At 45.2% G+C, this 22,229-nt stretch overlaps 1 protein-coding gene across 4 annotated transcripts in view; it reads right to left on the bottom strand.

The window, feature by feature from the left end:
• Pex14 (peroxisomal biogenesis factor 14) overlaps nucleotides 1-22,229 on the bottom strand; it is a 137,451-nt gene that overhangs the window by 68,730 nt on the left and 46,492 nt on the right. For all 4 annotated transcript variants that reach the window (XM_005353707.2, XM_026782206.1, XM_026782205.1 and 1 more), the window contains one exon: nucleotides 8,980-9,064. In XM_005353707.2, the coding sequence (XP_005353764.1) occupies nucleotides 8,980-9,064 (85 nt within the window). The remainder of the gene's footprint in view (nucleotides 1-8,979; nucleotides 9,065-22,229) is intronic.

The raw sequence follows: 22,229 nt of genomic DNA, 5'->3' as shown, positions 1-22,229 counted from the left end.
GTCCTGGAACTAGCTCTTGTAGACCAGGCTGGCCTCGAACTCACAGAGATCCACCTGCCTCTGCCTCCCGAGTGCTGGGATTAAAGGCTTTTCGTTGTTATTTCATAACTAATTTTGCTATTGTTATTTATTGTAATATAAATATCGGATATGCAGGGTATCTGATATGCAACCCCACAGAGGTCAAGACCCAAAGGCTGAAAACCCACTGCAACTATGGCACTCCAAGCTTAAGTTTTCCAAATGTGACCTACTGTTTGGCCCTAAGGCTGCCTCCATGTGGCTCTACTAGTGGATAATTGTGCCTGCATCTTCTTGATTCTATGTTCGAAATGCCGGTACACACATACGCGACTGGGGAGAATGGAAATGGTATAACCACTTTCAAGATACAGTTGGGAAGTTTTTTAAAAAGAAACTCGGGGACCCAAGAGATGGCTCATCAAGAGATGCCAAACCTGACATGACCTGATTCGATTTCCAGAACCCACATGGTAGGAGAAAACTGATACAGAGAGTTATCCTCTGACCTTAACGCGCACAATAAATCATGTGAGGGCACATACAAACTTCAAATGTAATTTTTAAAAGGGGGGGACATCAAACTTAGGCATGAGGTCCTGAGTTCAAATCTCCACAACTTCGCGGATGGTGGTACTCATCTGTAATCCCAGTGCCCTGTAGTGGGACTGAAGGGAAACAGGAGGATTTGTGGAAAGCCTAAATACTAGGTAGCCTGGCATACGCAGAGGTGAACGACGGCAAAGAGACCTCTCTCAAACAAGATGAAAGACAAGGACCAAGCCCCAAGGTTGACCTCTGACCTCTACATGTGCACCATGGCATGCTCACACCTGTACTCACATACATGAACACGCATGCACACACACCTCCCTCTCGTGCATACAATCACAAAGAAAATATACTCTGACTCCACGATCTAGTTATTCTACCCCTAGGTACTTACCCAAACAGCATCATATAAGCCTCCGAAGTCTTACTCATGTTTGTATCAGTTTTAGTTTTAGTGTCCCCAAACCAGAAACAACCCAAATGTCCAGAAAGTGAACAGGTAAACAAATACAGCCAAACAACTACTGACACACAGTGCAGGGGTAAACCTCTGTATGATTCCATTTGCAAATACATTCTAAACAGGCTGTAGTGCTCACCTCTAATCCCAGTACTTAGAAGGCTAAGGCAAGAGCAACAGGAGTTCAAGGTCAGCAAAGGTATAAAGCTTTGGGTATAAAGCAAAGCTCTGTCTCAAAGCAAAACAAGCTGCCATTTATGTCCCTGCCACCACCCCAGCCCAGATCCTCCACAGCTGACTTGCAATGCACTTAGGAGCCTTTTGGGAGCTGCTTGGGCAACTGCCAGGCATCCTTTAAGTACAGAACCTAGAGTGAACCTCCAACTGGCCCAAGAATTACTGCCATCCATACTTACAGTAGGGGGCTTCGCCCTGGCTGCCTAGGCCATCAACCCCAGTTCTTTTCTTGCCTGACATCTCCACAGGCCAATCTTGCTAGCTGTTTGTACCCTTGCAAGAGCGTCCCACCTGAATGATGTCCTCCTACCCGTTCTTCATCTAAGTCCCTGGTCTCCCTCCAATCCAAGTCAAAATTAAGCTTTGATGACCCCAGTGCCTGGGAAGAGGGTTCTAACTAGACAGAAATCTGAAAACAAAGGACACACATCAGTCAGCATGTACTCTAATCAGATGCCTGAAGGCCAACCGTTCTGAAACTGCATCATTAGACTGGAACAAATAAATTGTAACTTTTTAAAAAAGGGACTGAACAATTGTAGCCATTTGCATCCATCTTCAGTCGCTGAGGGCTGGCAAGGTACTGAGGGTTCCAGTAAGAATATGAGATGACTGCCCTTGGGCTCAGCTGAGTGAACATTACACGCCAGCCTCCCCTGCCCTGACTGCTGACTTTCAGCCCCTCCTCCTAGCCAGCATCTACTAATGCAGCAGGTGCATGCTAACACTCTGTAAACAGTAGGTGGCAAATTAAGGGTGAGCATCCCAAGGGCCACTGTCCCATGAAACATCCAATCACAACAAAAGAAAGAAAACATACAAACTTCCCTTGCAAACAGATCCTATCCTTCCAGTCCCTGAAGCTCTCCACTTATTTGAACATGTGCCTGGACTGACGTAAACTTCTGAGGCAGGGGTGGTGGCACACACTTGCAGTTCCAGCTACTCAGGAGTTCAAAGCCAACCTAGGCAACATAAAACCAATTATCAAATAAATAAATAAACTGGTTAGTCAATTAATTAAAATTATGAGCCTGTTTATTCAAAAAGCAAGGGATGAAGAGATTCTTCTAGCAGAAAAGTATCACTCAGGCAATCCAAGACCAAAATGTCCCTCAGGATCCAAACCCATGCGAAGCAGTAACAGCAATGCGTGAGACTGTCCTTTTTCTCTTCATAGTTTCTTCAAGCCAGGTAGAGTGGCTCCCTCCTACCTGCAATCCCAGCACTTGGTAGAGGTAAGAGAATCATGAATGTGAGGCTAGCCTGGGCTATAAAGAGAATTCTAGACCAGCCTAAGTTACGCAGTAAGACCCTGTTAAAATAATAATAATTTCTATGTACAGTTATATGTTCATATTTCTACTAGAAAAATCATTGTCTAATTTCCTATAAAACTTAGAATTTTTTTTATTATTGATTTTTATTGCACTCTACATTTTTCTCTGCTTCCCTCCCTGCCTTTTCCCTCCCCTCTAGCCCTCCAAGGTCCCCATGCTTCCAATTTACTCAGATCTTGTGTTTTTCTACTTACATAGATCTAATCTACATGGGAAGTAGAAATAGAAAAAAAACTTCAAAATTTTAAACAAGAAAAATATCCTGTTAGCCTGCTTATCATACGTAGAACTCCTCTTGTTTTCAGCAAATGCACAAACTCACACATGGTCAACCACACCTAAGCAACAATAATCACTATGGCATTGTCTCAAACAGCAAAAGACAGAATAAAAGACCAAACTACAACCCTGGGGCTGATTTAAAAAAAAAAAAGTTAGGATGCATGCACACAATGGAATGCCATGCAGTCAAAGAAAAGAGTAAAGCAGTCTGTCTGCTTCTGAAGGCCACACGTCAGATGGTTCTGTGTGGCTGGCCAGCAGAGATGTTAAGGCTCTTTCTCTCAGGCTGGGTTCCTCCGGGCATGCCAGACTCCAGCACTCTCCAGGAGGGAAGCAGGGCAAAGGACAGCTTTGTGGAGTCTGCTCTCTCCTCCTACCTCTGCATGGGTTCCAGGGATTAAATTCAGGTCACCAGGCCTACAGAGCAAGCTTCTTTACTCAGAGCCAAGAAGAAGAAGAAGAAAAAACAACTCTGGAGGCAGAGGCAGGCAGATCTCTATGAGTTTGAGGACAGCTTGATCTACGGAGTGAGTTCAGAGCTACATAGAAAAACCCTTTCTCAAAAAAACAAAAAAACAATAATTTTTTTATTTGAGTAACACAAGGTATGTGACAGTGTCGATGCCGTCACGCCGTCTTCGCAGAACGTTGTAGGCACAGTTTATGGAAGAACCCTCCTCCTCTTACGAGAGTATCTGGGCAAATCCTCAAAAGCACCCCACGTAAGAGCCTCTGTATAGAAAACCACACAGCTCTGCTTCTGGGGCAGCGAATGCTATTGGCCCCCCTAAATGGGACAGCACACCATGGCTGTTCTCAGCACTAATGTGCTCAGCAACTATAGGCCTCTCCTAGATGCTGAGAAAAATCTTCAGAGTTCAAGACAAGTTTGGATAACAAGGGGTGCAGGAAAATTGATGGGGAGAAACCAGTCAGCATGATGAATAGGCTGGTCCAGAGCAGCAGGTGACGGATATGCAGATGCAAGACTGGCAGGGAGGGAAGAGAGTCCATGCACAACAGATGGATGGAGATGCTCAATCATCCTCAGGAACAAGCACACGGTGCCACAGTCCTGGTCTGCTTGCCGGCTCCTCACTCACCCGCAGGGTGCAGCCCCCACTCCCAGCAGCTTAGTGAAACAGCCCCATGCGGAGCAGGGCCCAGGGTAAGAAGAGCAGGGGGAGGAAGGAATGTGCCATCCCCAGCAAGCTGACTTGTGGGCCATGGTGAGCGGCCTCCTCCAGCTCTTTGTCTTTCTCACTGCCCCACACTCCCAGGGAGAGCTTTTACTGTTTGCCCAGGGTGGAGGGGCTATCACTACACAGGAAATTTAGTGGGAACCAGAGAGGCAGGGCAAACTGGGATTGCTGTTCCAATGTCCACTGTCCTGTTTTTGTCCATCATTATCAGTCTGTTCATATCAAGTCTGTGACTGCAGAGCTCATCAGTTAGGGGGAATTGTTCCCCCACCTCATCTGAGGTAACAACCGCAACAAAAAAAAAACACTCACTGGGGCCTGCAAACGGGGCTCAGTGGCAAAGCACTTGCCTAGGATGCCAAAGGTCCCTGATCTGATCCCCAGTACAAAATCAAGAAGGGAAAGAGGGGAAGGAAGGAGGAGAAAGAGGGAGGGAGGGGAGAGAGAAGGGAGGGAGGGACTCCGCAGGAATTGCTTTTAAAATGTCTGTGATGTACCAGGTTCAAATATTCCAACAAATACTGGAATGAATCTAAATCTTGGTGCCATAATCCACGTCTCATGAACAAAGACTCAGAAGGGCCAGATGGCCCCTCACGGGACCAACACTGCTGCTTCCAGCTCAGCCGCAGTCAAGCAAGGGGTGGTGCTGGCAAGATGTCCACCCCCTGCCCCTAAGCTATGTGCTGGACCCCAGCTCCAGGAACAAAAGCTCTATAAAAACACTTCTGCTTTCACTAAGACATATTAAAGAATTCATTAGAAAGTAAAGCTGAAGGAGAAAATTAATTTTAGAAACACAAGAGGTTACTTTTTTTCCTAGAGATGGGGGAGGAAGCAGTTATTTTTGTCTTCATCCTGGGGCACAAGCTGGGAGCTGTCCAGTCGATAACCTGGCCATCAGAACAAGGTTTGTAATTAAAAGGTCAGCGACCTGGAAAGCCGGGCCCACTCCCAGAGCTTCTCAGTAATGACGGAGCTATTAAATTAAGACTGTTATGAAATCAATGCTAAAAAAGCTTTCATGGTAACGAGATTCCATTCAAGGACATGCAAACTACCTCATGAAATGGACGTAAATGATAAAAAGAAAAGTAATAAAAGAGAGTTAAATTGAAATCTGTGCAAGAATTTACTCCCCCCTTAAAGGACTCCAGGGAGAGAAGCCCTTCACCTCTACCCCACCACCAAGGTTGAGCCCACCAGGATTCTTTCTTCCCCAAGTTCATTTCCACAAGGAGGTAGCGTCTGTTCTGCCTTTAAGGAGAAGAAAGTCATGGACAGGTGAGAAAAAAGTTCTTGGCTTGCACACTTGAGCAGGCACCACCCTCCCAACTCCAAAGGGTTATGCCGAAAAGCCTAGGCTGGCTTTGAGAGCTCCATTAGGGCAGCAGCTGACAACTCTATCCCCTCCTCCACCTCATCCTCCTTAGCCTCCCAGGCACAGGCATCTCATTTGCCCAACCTGTACTCAGCCTGCAGAGCATGCTGGGAAGGACTTGCCTTATCCTACATTTTGTGGTATCGAATCAACAGCAGCCCATGGACAATGCTCTCCAAGCCTCTAACTCTCTGGACTGTTGCTACCGCTGTTTCTAGGCTGCTCTGCCTCCTGGGCTGCAGCCTGCTGAGAGGCCCACTGCCTGCTCGGTAAGAAAAGTATCTCTATATAGACCAGCTCTATGAGGGCTTAAACCCCACATAGTCCACCTACTGTCCTGTGTGGCTGACTCTACCGTGGCTGTGTCATCTGCTCAGTCAAGTGGCTGGACACAATACAAAAATATTCATTCTAATATTCTGAAGGTGAACAGCTGCCTTTTTCTTCCATCAAAAAAAATCCTGCTAATAGGAAGAATTGCTGTAAATTACATAAAATGGCAATACAAACTTCAAAGAAAATGATAAATGATTCTAAGAACTTCATGTTTCTCATTAATGACTCCATATCCAGCTTTAAAGCATCTAAAAAAGATCACAAAACAAACAACAACAAGCCAAAGAAGACAGACCCTTGCAGACCAATACTCTCCCACTTCAGCCCACTCCCCAGCCCCCATCAGAGAGCGCAACACTTAACCTGTCGGTAACAGAGGCACAATGCAGCCCCTGCCCAGACCTGTGGTTTCACAATAAAACGAACTCAGGCCGATGCGCCTAAAGTAACTCTCATTTTCCACTGAACTGACATGTACTACAGGGACCTCAATTTCTATATTAAATATTAAATAATATTAAAAGAAAAACAAAATTGGATTTGCTTTTTCAGGAAAGAGATGTTTATTAAGAAAAAAAAAAGAAGAAAGTCAGATTATAATTCAAGTCAGCACTTCACTGCAATTCCCCGAAGTGACATTGCTAGGAAAAGCCAAGGCTACAGAAGTTGAGAGCTCTCCCGAAGCCAGCTCCCCAAGCCTCCCTGCCGCAGCCCTGCAGAGAGAAGACCTACAGTAAGGTGCCAAGGCCTCGCTTCTTCCCCTTCCTCGCATAGCTACCGTGAGGGGCGCGGTAGATGCTCCTTGCCCATCCTCATCATGGATGGCGCCAAGCACACTGGTTGTATAAGCCTGACCCAAGGAATATCAGAAATTTAAAAAGTGAAGTTTAAATCCATGAAGGGGCTTTTCTTCCCTAGATACCAATCAAACCTTGGAATTCTTTGCCCAGAAAAGGTCCTGCCAAAACTTACCCTATTGGGATTCCCCTCGGAAATGGATAATCACCGACTGAAGGAGCATTTTAGAGGATAATGGAGACGGGTGATTAGCTTCAGTGATTCCAGGCTTAAGTACAGGGTGAACCAGTGTGGTTCTCTTAGGAACAAGAAGGGCTGGGTAGCCTCCCTGGGTTCTCAACACCCAAATTTCTGAAGACTAACCTGAACCAGGAGTCCACTCTACCAACACACTTGTCTCTCTCACAGTTCTGTGCCACATGGCCCCCAGAGACGGCTGACAGCCTTTAGAGTCACCTCCCCTCCAGCCCTGCTGCTGCGCAGCCCCCACCCCCGTCCTAGTTTTATTTCCTCCCCAGGCACCTGTCACTGACACACCATGGACTTTGCTATTCCATTTGTTCATGTCCCGTCCCCGGCCCTGCTAGGACAGAAGTTACGTGAGGACAGGTTTGTCTTTTCTGTCCCCAGAGAATTCCCAGGGTGTGAGCAGGGTGTGACAGAGAGCGGAAACTGACTCTTAGTGAACTAATTAATCAATCAGCTCGATGTTCTTTTTTTTCTCTCTCTCTCTTTTCTTTTTCCTTTTTTCTTTTTTGTGAAGAACAACAAATAATAATTGCATAAATCAGCTCCCCCTCTACAGTGGTTATGAGCCAAGTGACTCAAAAGAAGTATTATTTGGTCCAGAGTTTTCCTCTCACTCCCGCTCTCCCTCTCCCAGTCAGGGATTTATTAAAATTAAACAGATTAGATGGAGCTCCTGATACTAAAACTGCTCAGCAAAGCCTGCGGTGGGGAAGTGCCGAGCAAACACCAGAGACATTTGTCTCTAAATTGCTCTAAATACCTTCTGCAAATGAAATTCTAACCCAGCTGCGTTTGAGAGAAAATGAGGACTAACTGGTCATTGTCGGTGGAGGAGAAGATCAGACAGTTATAATACTGCACAATGTACTGGGCTAAGGATCTCTCGGCAACCATAGATTTTGTCTCAGGTTACCCCGGGTAATCAGCTCAGCTTTTAGGCTCAGCTTTCCCCTGCTTCAATGCTTTGATGAGAGAGCTGAAATCCCCAAGCCTTTATGATTAATTACTCCCCATAGGTACACATATTTCAAGGAAAATCTCTTTTATGGCATGATGCTTGCGGAGTGGAGAGGCCAGCCAACACACTCCAAATTTTAATAATCTCCTAATGATGGGGGCGAGTACCATGCAGCCAGCAAGCATGCACCTCTTTCATGGGCACCCTGCCTTGGGTCTGCTGCTAAGTAGCTGCTGTGGGTGCAATGTTTGGGCCTACTGTGTCCAAATCCTGTGGGTGGGTAGAGCATTGTTTTGTCCCTTCAGTGGGCACCACTGGGGTGTCTAGAAATGTTATGAAAACATCCCATCATCCATTTCAGTTAAAAAATAAAAATAAAAGACAAAAATCACCAAAATTTTGAGGTCCGTATTCTAGCTTTTAAAGGAAAAATAGTTTTGGGGTGAAGAAACACCCCCTCGGTGCCATGTAAGGCTCTTTAAGGAGCTTCCTAGATCTCTAGAAAAGTAAGCATCCTAAGAACGAAAGCCCGCCTTCTTTTTTGGTTAGATGGTTGTTTTTACTTTACAAAAACCCAAAAATATCCTAAACTCCAAGAAAACCAGAATAGATTGTATCTGCTTCAACAATACAGAACTTGTCAGGATCCCTTTTATCCCAGCCTACAGAAAGAGCAAAAAATCAGCAATTTACCACTTCAATCTGGAAATCAGACTGACCTCAGGCTTGACCTTATTCTGACTGTGTTTATTCATCTTGTTTGCCTTGTCTGTGATTTTTTACTGAGGCAGCTGGCTTCTCTTAGGCCAGGCAGGTCATTTTGTAGTCAGGTCACTAACGGACTGACCAGAAAGCAGGAGTCCCCCAGTTTTAGTCAATGGGCCACTTTTCTACTGAGTGCTGACTGTACCATGACGCTCTTGGCCTCAGATATGCTGCTTAATTATTCAAATCCTGTCATTTCTGTGCTCCACTGCGAATAAAGAAATGTACACTCCACTGAGGGGAGGTCACCTCCCCACTATGTCCCCCCAGCAAACATGGACAGCCACGGGCGATCCTAGAAGCACTCAGCACCTGTCTCTAGCTACCATTTCCACCTGCCCCAACCCCAGCCTCAGCCCCTTTCTACAGGCCACCCTACACTGCAAGAAAACCTGTACCTTTCTTCTTAAGAAATGCTCTCCTGGTTGCAAGTGGGCTCTGCCGGACCCGAGAATTCTGTAGGAACTTCACTGCTGTGGCAATCTGGTGGGGGAGATAAAACAGAGAGAGTAAACTTCAGTAATCTGAATTTCAAGGCCAGAAATCTTGAGTTCCAAGAGCCACAGACAGAAGGATACTGCTGGGATCAAATACACAGCAAGCTACTTCTTCAACTAGAAACCCACCTAAACAGAAGACTAGATGTCTCTGTCTTCACTAGCTGGCTGTTTCTGAGAGGAACAAGTCACACCTCCTTGGTTTAGCTTTTCTGACCTGCACAAACTTTTCCTGTCTTCCTGCTTCAAGCTGCTGCTTCAGTCACACTCAGTCAGTTACTATCCTTGCACCATGCACACCCTCGTTCTAGGAGGCTTCTCTTTGCTATCTCTACCTGTCTACACATACACACACACACACACACACACACACACGCACGCACGCACGCACGCACGCACGCACGCACGCATGCATACACTCAGAGAGGACCCTCATACAGCCTGTTCTGACTCCTCAGAGCTTTCCCCAAATCAGGAAGTACTTTCCAATTTTCCTATTCTCTCTTTAATTCCTCAGTGCTGTAGTGTGTACCATATAATTGAAGACATAATTATACTGTCTTCTCATGCTCAGGCTGCCTCCCCAACTGCACAGTAAGAAATGGCAAGGAAGAGACATGCTCCCTATCTAGTATCTGGCAAAGTACTCAAGCTGAAGGGTTTGTAAAGAACACGCAGCTGGCCACACTGGCCCACCATTGTGGTGAGGCTGAATTCTGGTGATCCTTCAAAGGGCAAAATTTGGGATTCCCTGGCTGCAAGCAAATAAGCTGACAGACTGTCTCCCTCCCTCTGGTATGAACAAGATGTGATAAAATCTTTCTACCTACAAATAAGTCGAGTGGGGATAGAAGAGGCTTCAACCCCACCCTTAGCACACACAAGGCATGTGCTTATCCTGCCTGACTGCTATTCACAGCAAACATGGCCCTACAGGGCAGAAAATACCAAGCTGCTCCTATAGGAGAGGGGGCTTATTTAGAATAACTGGTACTGTTCACCTCATCAAAACCAGAAGAAAAACATGATCTCCTGTTATGGTAAGGCTAATGCCATTCACTTCTCAGGGGCCAAAAGTAAGGAGGTTTCTGTGATCCTAAACTGAGGGCAACTGAGCCAACATGCAAACAGCAAGTGCTGTGCCCGTGCGTGCCGCCCAGGCTGCATGCACATCACCTCCTGTGACCAGAGTCCTCAGGAACAAAAGAAATGAAGGCAGATCAGGAAGAAAGAGGAAAAGAGGAGGAAAGCCAGGGAGACAACTCATTCTCCTCTAGAAGAATATGATTCCTCAGTTTATGAAATCATATACCTTCAGTGGGAGACTTACCCTGGGCTCCTCCTTAAAGATCAGGTTCAGCATCCCGACCCTCTGGAGCTGGACCTGTCACTCCAGACATACTACTGAGCTCAAGAGCCAAGCCCAACTCTCTGCGTGTGATGATGATCCCTCTGTCCACCATCGTAAACTGCAGTACAACCACAGTTCTAGGCTAAGGAAGATTCAGTGTGGGAACCCCAAAACTGACACTTACCTCTCAACTAGATCACCTCAGCTTACACTAGAAAAAAAAAAATCTAACAAACCTCTACAAAATTATGATGAAGAGACTGGGGAGGGAGGGCACAGAGGAAGGACAGAAAGGAGAAACAGGAAAAAAAGAAAAAAGGGAATGAGCAAAAGAGATGGGAATCCAAAGGAGACACAGGAGAAGGAGTGGAAAGAGAGGAAGGGAAAAGAGGAAAGTTGGGGGGATGCTATGCTCCAGAGAGAGAAGGGATAGGTACCCATCACAGGCCCTCTAGGGTCAACACCAATCCGCACCGCTTACATGGCTCAGGTATAATTGTGTTCACCTGAGAAAATCATACACCTTCTACATGTTAGAAACCGACAGTGCTGGTATCATGCGGCAGCCTCTGCGGCTGTGCTATGGGTACCAGGTGTCACAGGAGATGTGGATGAACACAGGTCTTGGGCAGATGGGAAGCACACCGCTCCTATCATTCACCCATACAAAGAGAAAGCCTTCTGCATCCTTCCAAAATTCCCCATGACAGAGAAAGAAGACAGAACCACACCACTAAAACGCCCAGGCTTCACCTGGCTCTTTTAATACAGTCCTTGGTATATGCATTTCTGGTCAGAGAGCAAAGTTCTGATGGGTTTAATGGTGCACTCAATGCAGTGCTTGGCGCATTCCATCAATTTTTTTTTTAAAATTGCATCTCTTATTTCTTTAAATACATTAATCAGCCTAGTGTAGGCAAAACGGATCCATCGGACAATGCAATAAACATGAATTATCATCTATCCAACACGCATAATGGCTTAAAAATACATAATAGCAGGTGTAGTTTAAATGATTAGTTATTACACCTGTGGTGGGTCTGATTCAATTGGGAAAAATCATCTTTAATAGGTTAAAAGGTTTAGATCACCATGCTTTCCTTAAAGTGGCTGCAGAGAGGGAATGATGGAGTGCTCTGTCATTAGTAATTCATTTAAGAAAAACGTGGGGGATATAGCAAAGAACAGCATAAACGAGTGAATCCAATTTAAACATCAGGTAAAGTAGAAAACACCTTTTAAAAAAGCAAGATAAATGAATTTGGAAGGGAGATGAAATTGACGTATTTATTTTAACGGGAATTTGACAAAGTCCCGGCACACTTCAAACTTGCAAAAATATGAACAATTTCTTTTAAAGTTTCCACTCACTAATTTCAAGTCATATAAAATAATACTGCCAAACACCTACATAAAGTGTTTTTGAGGCTTGTTTATGTTCCCCTTGATCTTTGTCTAAAAATGCAGGCGACAGGCAAATCACATATTTAACAGCATCGATATCACTACGCTAGATGCAAAATATAAAGCACCCAAACTAATAGCCTCAACATAATGTGCTGAATAAGAAAGATGCCCAGATAAGCGGCTGCGAGTAAGCGTGAGCACACGAGAACCTCTCTCCTCCTCTCACTGTCTATCCCTCCAGCCGCTCTTCCCTCTTCTCCTTCCTCCCCACAGACACTAGCACACTGAAGGGGTAAAGGACTTGTCCAACCTAGAATTTCATAACCCTATGAATCAAGCATTGATGGTGAAAGAATTCCAAAAACTCCTTACCCATTACCCAAAGATCTTTCCCACCAAATTAACTGCCAAGGTGCTCAGGGTGGGCCTTTCACCAGCCTATTGTTGGACACTTTTCATTAACTTCATGAAACAATTCAACTGGCTTCTCCCTCTGCAAAGGTCCAACACCCAACACGTTTTTGTTGGATTCAATGATGGGGTTCCGGTGGTCTATCCTGTATTATCATTTGATTTTCTAATTAGAAAATGAATGTGACTCTTCGTGGATTATATTTGTGCCCACCTAAATTACATAAATTCAGGCCAAATCTTCTGCCTCAATGTCAAAGATGTAAAACGGCGCCGGGAACTTGATTGCACGTGTTGCGGGAGTGCAGCGAGCCACGGAGGATCCATTCTTGATGCCACTGCCACTGTAGAGCCGCCTGCTGTGAAGGCCACACCTCACCTTAGACTGAGTTCTCAGTGAGTGTCCCCTGAATTAGCAGTAAGCTAGTTTGAGTTTAAAACATTAAGGATTCGCCGGGCGATGGTGGCGCACGCCTTTAATCCCAGCACTCGGGAGGCAGAGGCAGGTGGATCTCTGTGAGTTCGAGACCAGCTTGGTCTACAGGAGCTAGTTCCAGGACAGGCTCCAAAGCCACAGAGAAACCCTGTCTTGGGAAAAAAAAAAAAAAAAAAAAAAAACATTAAGGATTAACTCAAGGGAAAAAAAAAAAAAAAAAAAAAAACAGAAGCAAAGTTTCCCCCAATTGTCCCAACAAGCAAAACAGAATGACTCTGCCAACTACCAACTCCATGATTTTAGGGAAGTTTGTAATCTCACTGCTTATCCCTCTAAAGCTACAGGGAAAAACTGAAGAAGACAAAATTCTCTTCTCTGCAATCTTGAAACAGTGATTACATTGGAGCTCCTGACAATTACTTGATGAGGAAGTGGAGGGGGGGATTCAGACTATAAAATACCTTTGGATTCAAGATAACTGGTCAACTGAGCAAGACCAGCATGGGAGCCCAGGCTCTGTAACTCCATAGTGAACAGAGCATGGTGATTCCGGGTGATCTGGCACTGGATGCTAAACACATAGAGTAAGGAGGCCTGCAAGGAAGAACCCAGGGTCCTGATGGTCTTCACTGAAGAGCCACTTTCTATGTGTTTGCCATTCTCCTACAAAAGAGCTACACACTGTGATCTTCAGAGCACACACGGTCTTCTGCTTGAGGGGAACGGGAAAATAAAACTTGGGGTTTCAGGGAGGCGTAGGCACTTTGCACCTGACATGCAAACCCTGATGTACTGTCTCTGGTGACACTTATTTGGAAAGTTACCAATTTCCAGCATACCTGTGTATTACATACACATATATCTCCTAAAATGAGAGCATTCATTAGTCAGTTTAAAATATTAAAAATATTCAAAAATTAATGACTTTAACAACCAAAGCCAAGTCCTTTTTAACCCAGGGAGAAAGCACCTAGAGGGCAGGGGAAGTGACCAGCACACAGGCCTGAAACCCACTACAGTGCCCCATCGCTCCCGCACTGCTCACCAGATTAAATTGCCTGGGAGAGGCTCCCACTCCAGCTCTCAAGCAGACACCCAGAATCCTATTAACAGGCGTTAGACCAAAGCCAGCTTGAGTTTTAACAAGGGCTGACTTTAAAAACCACGCAATGCTGAGGAAAGAGTCCTCGTGAAGCAGAAATGCTGCATTTTGGTAAGAAATCAGTACTCTGTCAGGAGTTCCTTGACAAATATGGTCATCGGTGGCACAAGGAAATAGTTGCAAAGCAGCTGTTAATCAGAGAAACACATCGTAGAACGCTGATGCTAGCACTCATGAAAAAATGCAACGGGCTAATTATGAAGCCATATATCTCACTAAAGAGGCTGTGTGCCTGGAGATTCCAGGCAGAGCACACTCGGATCCAGGGTCCTAGGACAACATAATTCTGGTTTCTGCACCCAGATTCCTCTCTGATCTATAGTTCAGTGGCAAGCTCTTTCTTAATTCTGCACTTTCTTTCTAGGAAGGGCACAGGCTAGGGAGGGACGGAAGCAGGGACAACCACAAGCCACATTCCAAGACATTGCAGGAATACATCCAAAAAGAGCAGATCTTAAGTCGAAGCAGAAGAAGTCTATGAGCCTGCGAAAAGAAAGGGAATGCTGGACCGGAGAGGACGTGTGCAATGTGTGGGAACTTTGAGGGCAGAGCATCAACAAACAAAAACCAGAAGCAACGCACATCGGAAGCTCAAAGGAAGAAAGGGAGCCTCCAGAAAGCTTTCACCCGGGCGTGAAATTCAGTGCAGAAAGCTAAGGGTCTCACAGCCAGGTACAGGAGGGAAAGTTAATATGCAGAGGAAGGCTCGGTCAGCCAAAATTCAATACGGTTTGCTGCAAGGACAAGGAGGAACAGGCTCCCCGAAACCAGACTAGGGGAGGGGGAGGGGCGCCACAGCACACTCACAGCAAAACCACTGGAATGGCAAGAGGGGAATAACCTTGAGGTGGACAAGTAGTCAGGAACCCAAGCACAGAGCCAAAGTGCCCCCTAGCCGGAGCCGGCGGAGGCGCAGGCCAGAGGTGGCCGCTGGGCTAACTCACACAGCCCAAATTAAGTGTTTCCACTCAGGGAAAATGAAATGTTTTGCAAGATGAAACAGAATGAAAATTGAGGTTTTAGGTAATTACTAGTTGGCATTTACATATCACGGGCTGGTTCAACACCTATTCATTTTCCTCTTTTATTTAAAAAATTGCTCATTAAAAATGAACAGATGACAGTGACAGGGTTTGGGTTGTTTTTTTTTTTTTAAATATTCTTTCCCCTTCTCTGAGGGTTACAAATGGAGAGGTACTTTTTAGTCCACTTATCTACAAATGAGACACAAGTGTGTGAATGCAAACATGGGTGCACACAAGTATGTTTAATTCATATTTCTTTGAGAACAGAGAAGGGAAAGTGTCCACAAAACCCTCAAGTTCACCAACTGAAGACAGTGAGCTGTCTTAGCTAGCCCAGTACCGAGGGAGGGATGAACGATCAAGTTCTCTGGTACTCAAAGGGTTAAAGGAAGAAGTAGTCTCTCTTTCAGTTGGAATTTCCTGGTTGTGGTCATTGTGTCCTTCCTGCTGTTGATGTGGGTTACAGCCCTGTAGTAATTATGCTTGTGAGCCCTAATTTCCTTTGTTTTATTTTCCTTAGTACTTTTGTTTTTTACATTAAAGAAAAAAAAATACCTCTAATAGAAGCCAGAAGAGTTGACATGATACAACATAATATATTGAAGGGGCTATTGTGTTAATCTGTATCTCTCTTAAAACACTGATCTATGAAGTAAGAGCCTCTATGAAAAGTGGAACTTCACACAGTGAGTGCCTCTGTCGTCTACATTCTTTCTTGGCCCTAGACTCACCGGAACAACGCTGTTTGCTGTTTTATGGGAGCAGTTCTTCCAGGGACCTCAGTCTCCTTAAACCACCACACACTACTTAGTACCCAGCAACAGTGGTCTTAGGGACAGAGTGACTTTGGAGAGGTTTTCTGCCCAGCAGAGGACTCTGGGCCACTTACAGCACAGAGGAAGATGGAGCAGTGTGGACAGCGGAGCCAGCTGGGAGGCAGGGCTGCGGATGCTGAGAGCCACTGAGCGCGTCGTGCAGGAGCGAAATATACACGCTCGCTATAGAGGAAATGAAAACCCCAGCCTCTGGGCTGAGAAGATCAAAGTTCCTTTTTAGGAAAGGTTGAGACGGAAAAGGAATTTCTTCTTTAGGGGAAAGAAAAGCAAATTTAAATGCCTTGTCCCCACGCATCCCCACCTGAATTTCCACAGCAACCCCTCTAATTTGTGATGCAGCCAACAAAGCAGTTACCCAAAGAGGGGAGAAAAAAAGGATGACATTTGCCTTTTCCTTGGCTTTGAAATCCAACTGGCAGCAAATTGTTTGAAGTCCTGTCTAGAGAAGAAACTGTAATAGCCTCCATACTGAAGAGGAGGGAAATGTCATTATACACGGATCACGGCAGCAGTGACCTCAGCAGAGAAGGCAGAGAGCTGGCTGCGAGCCGGAGGTGCGGCTGGCTAGCATGCAGGAACAGAAATGAAAGGTCTATGTGCCAGAGTTGAGTTGGTCCTGGGAAGCACCAAGAAGAGCAGGGAGCTCAAAGCCCAGCACAGCATTTCTCAATAGCCCCTGGACTGCCCTTCTCCCAGTGCCCTGCTTTTCTAATTCTAATTCCTCTAACAACTCTCTGCACTGTTAGGAGAGGAAGCAGAAGACACCTAGGCTTGGTGTTGTAAAATTAATGGGGTGTCAAGCTGCTGAGTTGAATCACTCCAAAGGAATGTAATGACTCAGTGTCCAAGATGCTCCTTAGAACCATGAGCTCACACAGTGACGGTGGCTGGTGACTCCAACACTAAAAATATGTAGCATACAGTGCCCAGGACCTTCCTGATAGTACCTAGGTTCTTTCTCTCTGATTTGTACTGTTCCACTTGGAGAGAGAGCTCGGGAGCTCAGGCGCTTGGCAGATGGAGAACTGCTTTAGCTCCTACTACTTCTGAAATCTGGACCAGACAAATTCCTCTCTTGTCATGCACAGCCAAGCTGTGGTATGATCATGACGGGGACAAAGAAAAGTTGTATCCCTGAGAGTGGCAACCTTAAACATTAAGTCATTACTGGGGCTAGATACAGAATAAATGACTGCCAGGTGGTGTGTACAGCACTCCCTCTAGAGGGCTTGGACACCTTGTAATCCCAGAGCAAGGAGGGCTCCTGAGTGCCAAGGAAGAGACTTGTTCTGGGTCAGCTATCACTGTCTACCGTCACTCATGAAACAAAAATAAAATGGTTTTAGTTTTTTGTTTTGTTTCGTTTGGCTATGTAGCCTAGCCCAGAATTCACAAGCTTCTTCTTCCAGCCTCCCAGAAGCTGGGATTCCAGCATGTGTTGAAGTGTCTGTATGAACTAAAACACCTTTTGAGGAGTCTTTACCTGGCACCTCCGACAGATAGCTAAGAGGGAAAGACTAAATGTTAACAAATAGGTGAGTACAAAAAAAAAAAAAAGGACCAGCCACAGCCTATAAATAGCTAAAGTCCCAAGAATCTGGGCCTGGAGAGATGGCTAAGCAATTAAGATCACTTGTTGCAATTCCAGAGGACCAGGATTCAATTTCCAGCACCCACAGAGTGGCTCACAGCTGTCTGAACTCCAGCTCCAGAGGTTCCAACACTCTTTTGACATCTGCAGGCACCAGGAACACGAGTGGTACACAGATAAACATGCAGGCAAAACACTCATACATATTAAGTGAATGAATGAATAATGAATTAAAGGTAGCAAGAATTAGAAATGACAGATTTGGGTAGCTAAAGATCACCTTTAGCTCCATCAAAAAGCAGACCTATGGCTAACACAAGACTACCTGGTCCTAGCTCCTGCTGTTACTCTAGAGAAGTTCATGGCCCAAGGGGGAGAAGCAAAAGTATGACTTCCAGAAACATGATTCATAACAGAGTAAGCTGGCAGGCTTGAGAACTTTCAAACTGACGGTAAAATGACAGGGACTGGAAAGACACTACTCAAATGGTGGAGTATGAGCAGCTCCTCTGGGAGGGAGGTCACCCTCCTCATCAGACACAGGCCTAGACACTGAACAGAGTGGGCTCACCAGAAACCAGCTCTAGCAGTAAGAGGTGGCAGACATCAGATGTGCCTCATAGCCACATGAAACAAGTTCACAGCCAGGTCCTACATTCTAATAATAGGATCCCTAACACAAGCACCATGTCTGTAGACAACTTCCTAAGAGTCCATGCAAAGTGTCCAACACAGAGGGGCCTGTGACCCCATGAGGAAGAGGTACTGAAGTAAGGATGGCACAAGTGTCAGGCCTGCACCATGGGGAACTTCATTAGTAGGAAGGTGCCTCAAGTAGCTCTTGTAGTGAACTTCAGTTTAGAAATGTTCAGCTCAGCAAGGAAGTCTGTCATGCACAGGGACAGTCGTCAGGGTTTAGAACCATCCAGCAGCCTTCCACTAGACGCCCTAAATATTGCTATTAAAAACTCCAGCTATTAAGAAATACACACACGGGATAAAGAAGGAGGAGGAGGTAGCAGCAGCGGCAGCAGCAGTGGCTGAGGAAGAGGCGGCAGCAGCAGCGGCAGCAGTTTGTGGTGGCCTTAGTCCCAGGACTTGGGAGGCAGAGGCAGGTGCGCCTGTGAGTTCCAGGACAGCCAGGGCTACACAGTAAGACCTTGTCTGAAGGGAGAGAAAAAAAAGATCTCACAAAGATCTCCTAGGCATCAAAGCCATGTTGGCCCCAGGACTGCATCTCACCCACAGAGGAAGGTAGAAGGAGCTATGTTAGTCTGAAGCTCTTACCAGCCCTGGGCATCTAGGGCAGGCCAAATGAGCATGCAATACACACAGCATTAACGCTAACTTTACACAGTTCTCACCATTAAGAGAGCCAGCTTTATTGAGTATCCTTCTCAAAATCAATGGTAACTCATTTCAAATTCCTTCCAGCTCTGCATGGGGGAACAGACAGAAGTTCACTTCTGTTATCCAAAGAATTATGAATTATCACTCTCTCTGCAGCCGTCATCCTTCACACTCTCTTTATAGAGGAAGGCACTCGAAAATCACAAAAATGCCTGAAATGTTCTCAATTTGGCTCCTTGCAGTTCAGCGAGTTTCCTGAAGCTCGTGCATCGCCTTTTGCTTGCTATCCCTTCTCTCTCTGACTGTTTAAACACATGGACAGGGAGTTATTAACTTTTACAGGAAAGACAAATAAAATAACGTTGAAGCAAGAGCGCAGTGATGTCAGTCTGCAGCTAGCACCACTCATCTGTGGGAATCTGATTAGCGCTCGAGTGGCAGAGCTACCTGGAAAAGTGCTCACAATCAAATAAAAAAATGATACCAAAACATTAACCTGATGGCTAAAAACTCCACATTTAAACAGTTAAAGTAATAAAGAAGCTTTTATTGAGTATTTTTTATATTTCATTATGCCTCAAATTGACGAGGACTCCCGGATACATTTTCTAGACTTTTGGTTCCTCAAATCAAATGCTCTCTTTGACTTTTTTTTTTTTTTCGTAACTAAAAGGAAACAGCATTTCTTGTAAATTTGAAAGGATTAAAGCTCCAACAATATCGACATCAGCCATGAGTGCAAACACAGCCTCGACCTGCTCACCAGACACCACAGCATTTCTGTGATTTTTAAAAAACTTACACAGTGTCTATGTTTCCTTATTTATACACAGTCTGTTCAAAACAGGCAGGGACAAAGCTAATGGTGTGGCAGGGCAGAGAGAAGCCAGGCCTCAAGACAGCTGAGCACAGGGTCCAGCTGATGCCAATGTGCCATGAAACAAAGCTCCCTGCATCCCTGCTCCAGACCGAGCCCTTCACATCTGCACACATGACCTCTCACTAGGGGTTTTTTCTTCTCTCTCTCTCTCTCTCTCTCTCTCTTGGTTTTTTGAGAGGGTTTTTTCGTGTAGCCCTGGCTGTCCTGCAACTCGCTCTGTAGACCAGGCTGACCTTGAACTCAGAGATCCACCTGCCTCTGCCTCCCAATTAAGGGTGTTGGCCACCATGCCCAGCTCTTTTCTTTTCTTTCTAAGTCAATTTCACTAGGTAGTCTAAGACACCTACCTCAACCAGGGAGGTAGTCTTAGGACAAAGACAGTTTGGACAAGGACTGAGACGATGGCCTAGTGGGCGAGGTGCTGCCTCACAAGTATGGGGAGCCAAGTGTGAACTTTCGTAATACATACATACATACATGCATACATACATAAAAGCATGTGTCTGATTGCGGACGGCTACAGCAGACACACCAGTTGGAAAGCTCCCAGGCCTATTAGCTTGGTGCATGCAGCAACAAGACAAGAGAGACTGCCTCAGACAGATGTGAGGTGAGGACCAGTGCCTGAAGTTGTCCTCATGTCCTGCATGTCCCAATCCACACAAATTTCGCATGCATAATAGACAGACAGAGAGGCATAAGAGAGAGAAAGGAAAGAGGAAGAATAAAGAATGGAGAGAGAGAAAAAATGAGGGAGGGATGGGGTTGTGTGTGTGCGCACATACACAGATCAAAAAATAAATTTTAAAAATTAAAAAAGGAGAAATTAAAGACAAGATCCAACTTTTTATTTAAAAAAAAAAAAAAACTAGCAAGCCATAGTGGCACATACCTTTAGTTCCAGCGTTCAAGAGGCAGAGACAGAGTTTATAGAGTGAGTTCTAGGAGGGCAGTATAGAAAACCCCTGTCTTAAAAAAGAAAGACAAAATAAAAAAAAAAATTGGTGGGAACAGGAGAGGGGAAGAAAGAAGTGCCAAAAAAAGACATGGAAAAGCCATCTTTTTACTCAGAGAAAAGCATTCTTCATACTATGTACTATTTACTCTAATATAAGCTTAGTCACCTAGGGTTGGGAGAAGTAAGCCAACAAGTAGAAAGCCACCTAGAGAACACAGCAGAAAACAGCTGACTGCAAACTCAAGAGAGGAACATCCATGAAAAGTAAACAGAAGGTTTTAAAAGTTACTACTTTGGGGTCACTTAGCATGGTGAGCCAGCCACTCAGAGCAGAGGCCAATCTGTATTTCAGTAAGCTCAGGCCTATGCTTACGAAGAACATAAATGTTTACATCTAGAACCTGGGCGGTAGTGGTGCACACCTTTAATACCAGCACTCAGAAGGCAGAGGCAGTAAATTCAAGGCCAGCCTGGTCTACAAAGCGAGTTCCAGGACAGCCAGAACTGTTACACAGAGAAACCGTGTCTTGAAATAAAAAATAAAAACAAAAAACAAACTAAAAAAAAAATTTACATCTAAAATGACGATACTAAGCCATCAGGATTAAATTATATCCTAGATAATGATGCTTAATAAAGCAGGAACATATACGATCCATTTGCAATCATTCTTGGCCAGAAATTGTAGAGGGTTTGGTTTACTGGATTTCATGTGGATCTCAATGGCTGCTGAGTAGGTAGGTACAGCTATCCAGAGTGACAGAGGGGGGTTGGTTTTTCTGAATTGAACAAGAAGAATTTTTACACAGTTAGGTTAAGAATCGGGAAACAGGGCTGGAGAGATGGCTCAGTGGTTAAGAGCACTGGCTGCTCTTCCAAAGGTCCTGAGTTCAATTCCCAGCAACCACATGGTGGCTCACAACCATTTGTACTGAGATCTGGCGTCCTCCTCTGGCACGCATGCATACATGGAGGCAGAATGTTGTATACATAATAAATAAATAAATAAATCTTTAAAAAAAAAAAAAGATCAGGAAACAATGCCAGGCAGTGGTGGCACACACCTTAAATCCCAGCACTCGGGAGAAGGAGAGAGGCAGATCTCTGTGAGTTCGAAACCAGCCTGGTCTACAAGTGTTAGTTTGAGGACAGCTAGGGCTGCCTCAAAATATATAAATAAATAAACAAACAAATAACAAAAAATAATCGGAAAACAAAAGATTAAATAATGGTTACCAAACATTCACTGGGTCCTCACAGTATGACAGGCACTTAGAAAATCAAAAGGAACAAGCAAGATGGTGCTCTGCTGTCATAATCTAGGGCAAGGGAAAAGGCCAACGCAATCTGAGGCCACCTGGTCCCACTCATGATCAAGGACTCCTCTCTTCAATAACCAAGACAAATGATCAGCAAGCCTCTACTTAATACTTACAGTGGGCAGGAACTCATTCCCTTATTCCCTCAAGAGCCTGTTGACTCACTGTCAGGAGCCTTTCCCTTCCTTTCTTTTCTGTGTGCCAGTTCTCCCTGTGCAGCCCAGACTGGCCTCCAACCTCAGATCCGTCACTCACATACACACGCACACACACACAAAACCTCAAATCCATCACACACACACACACACACACACACACACACACTCAAAAACCTCAGATCCATCACACACACACACACACACACAACCTTAGATCCATTACACACACAACACCTCAGATCCATCACACACACACACACACACACA

Source organism: Microtus ochrogaster, chromosome 10 (assembly GCF_000317375.1).
Source record: "Microtus ochrogaster isolate Prairie Vole_2 chromosome 10, MicOch1.0, whole genome shotgun sequence".
Lineage (NCBI taxonomy): Eukaryota > Metazoa > Chordata > Mammalia > Rodentia > Cricetidae > Microtus > Microtus ochrogaster.
This window is presented reverse-complemented; position numbering and strand designations above follow the sequence as displayed.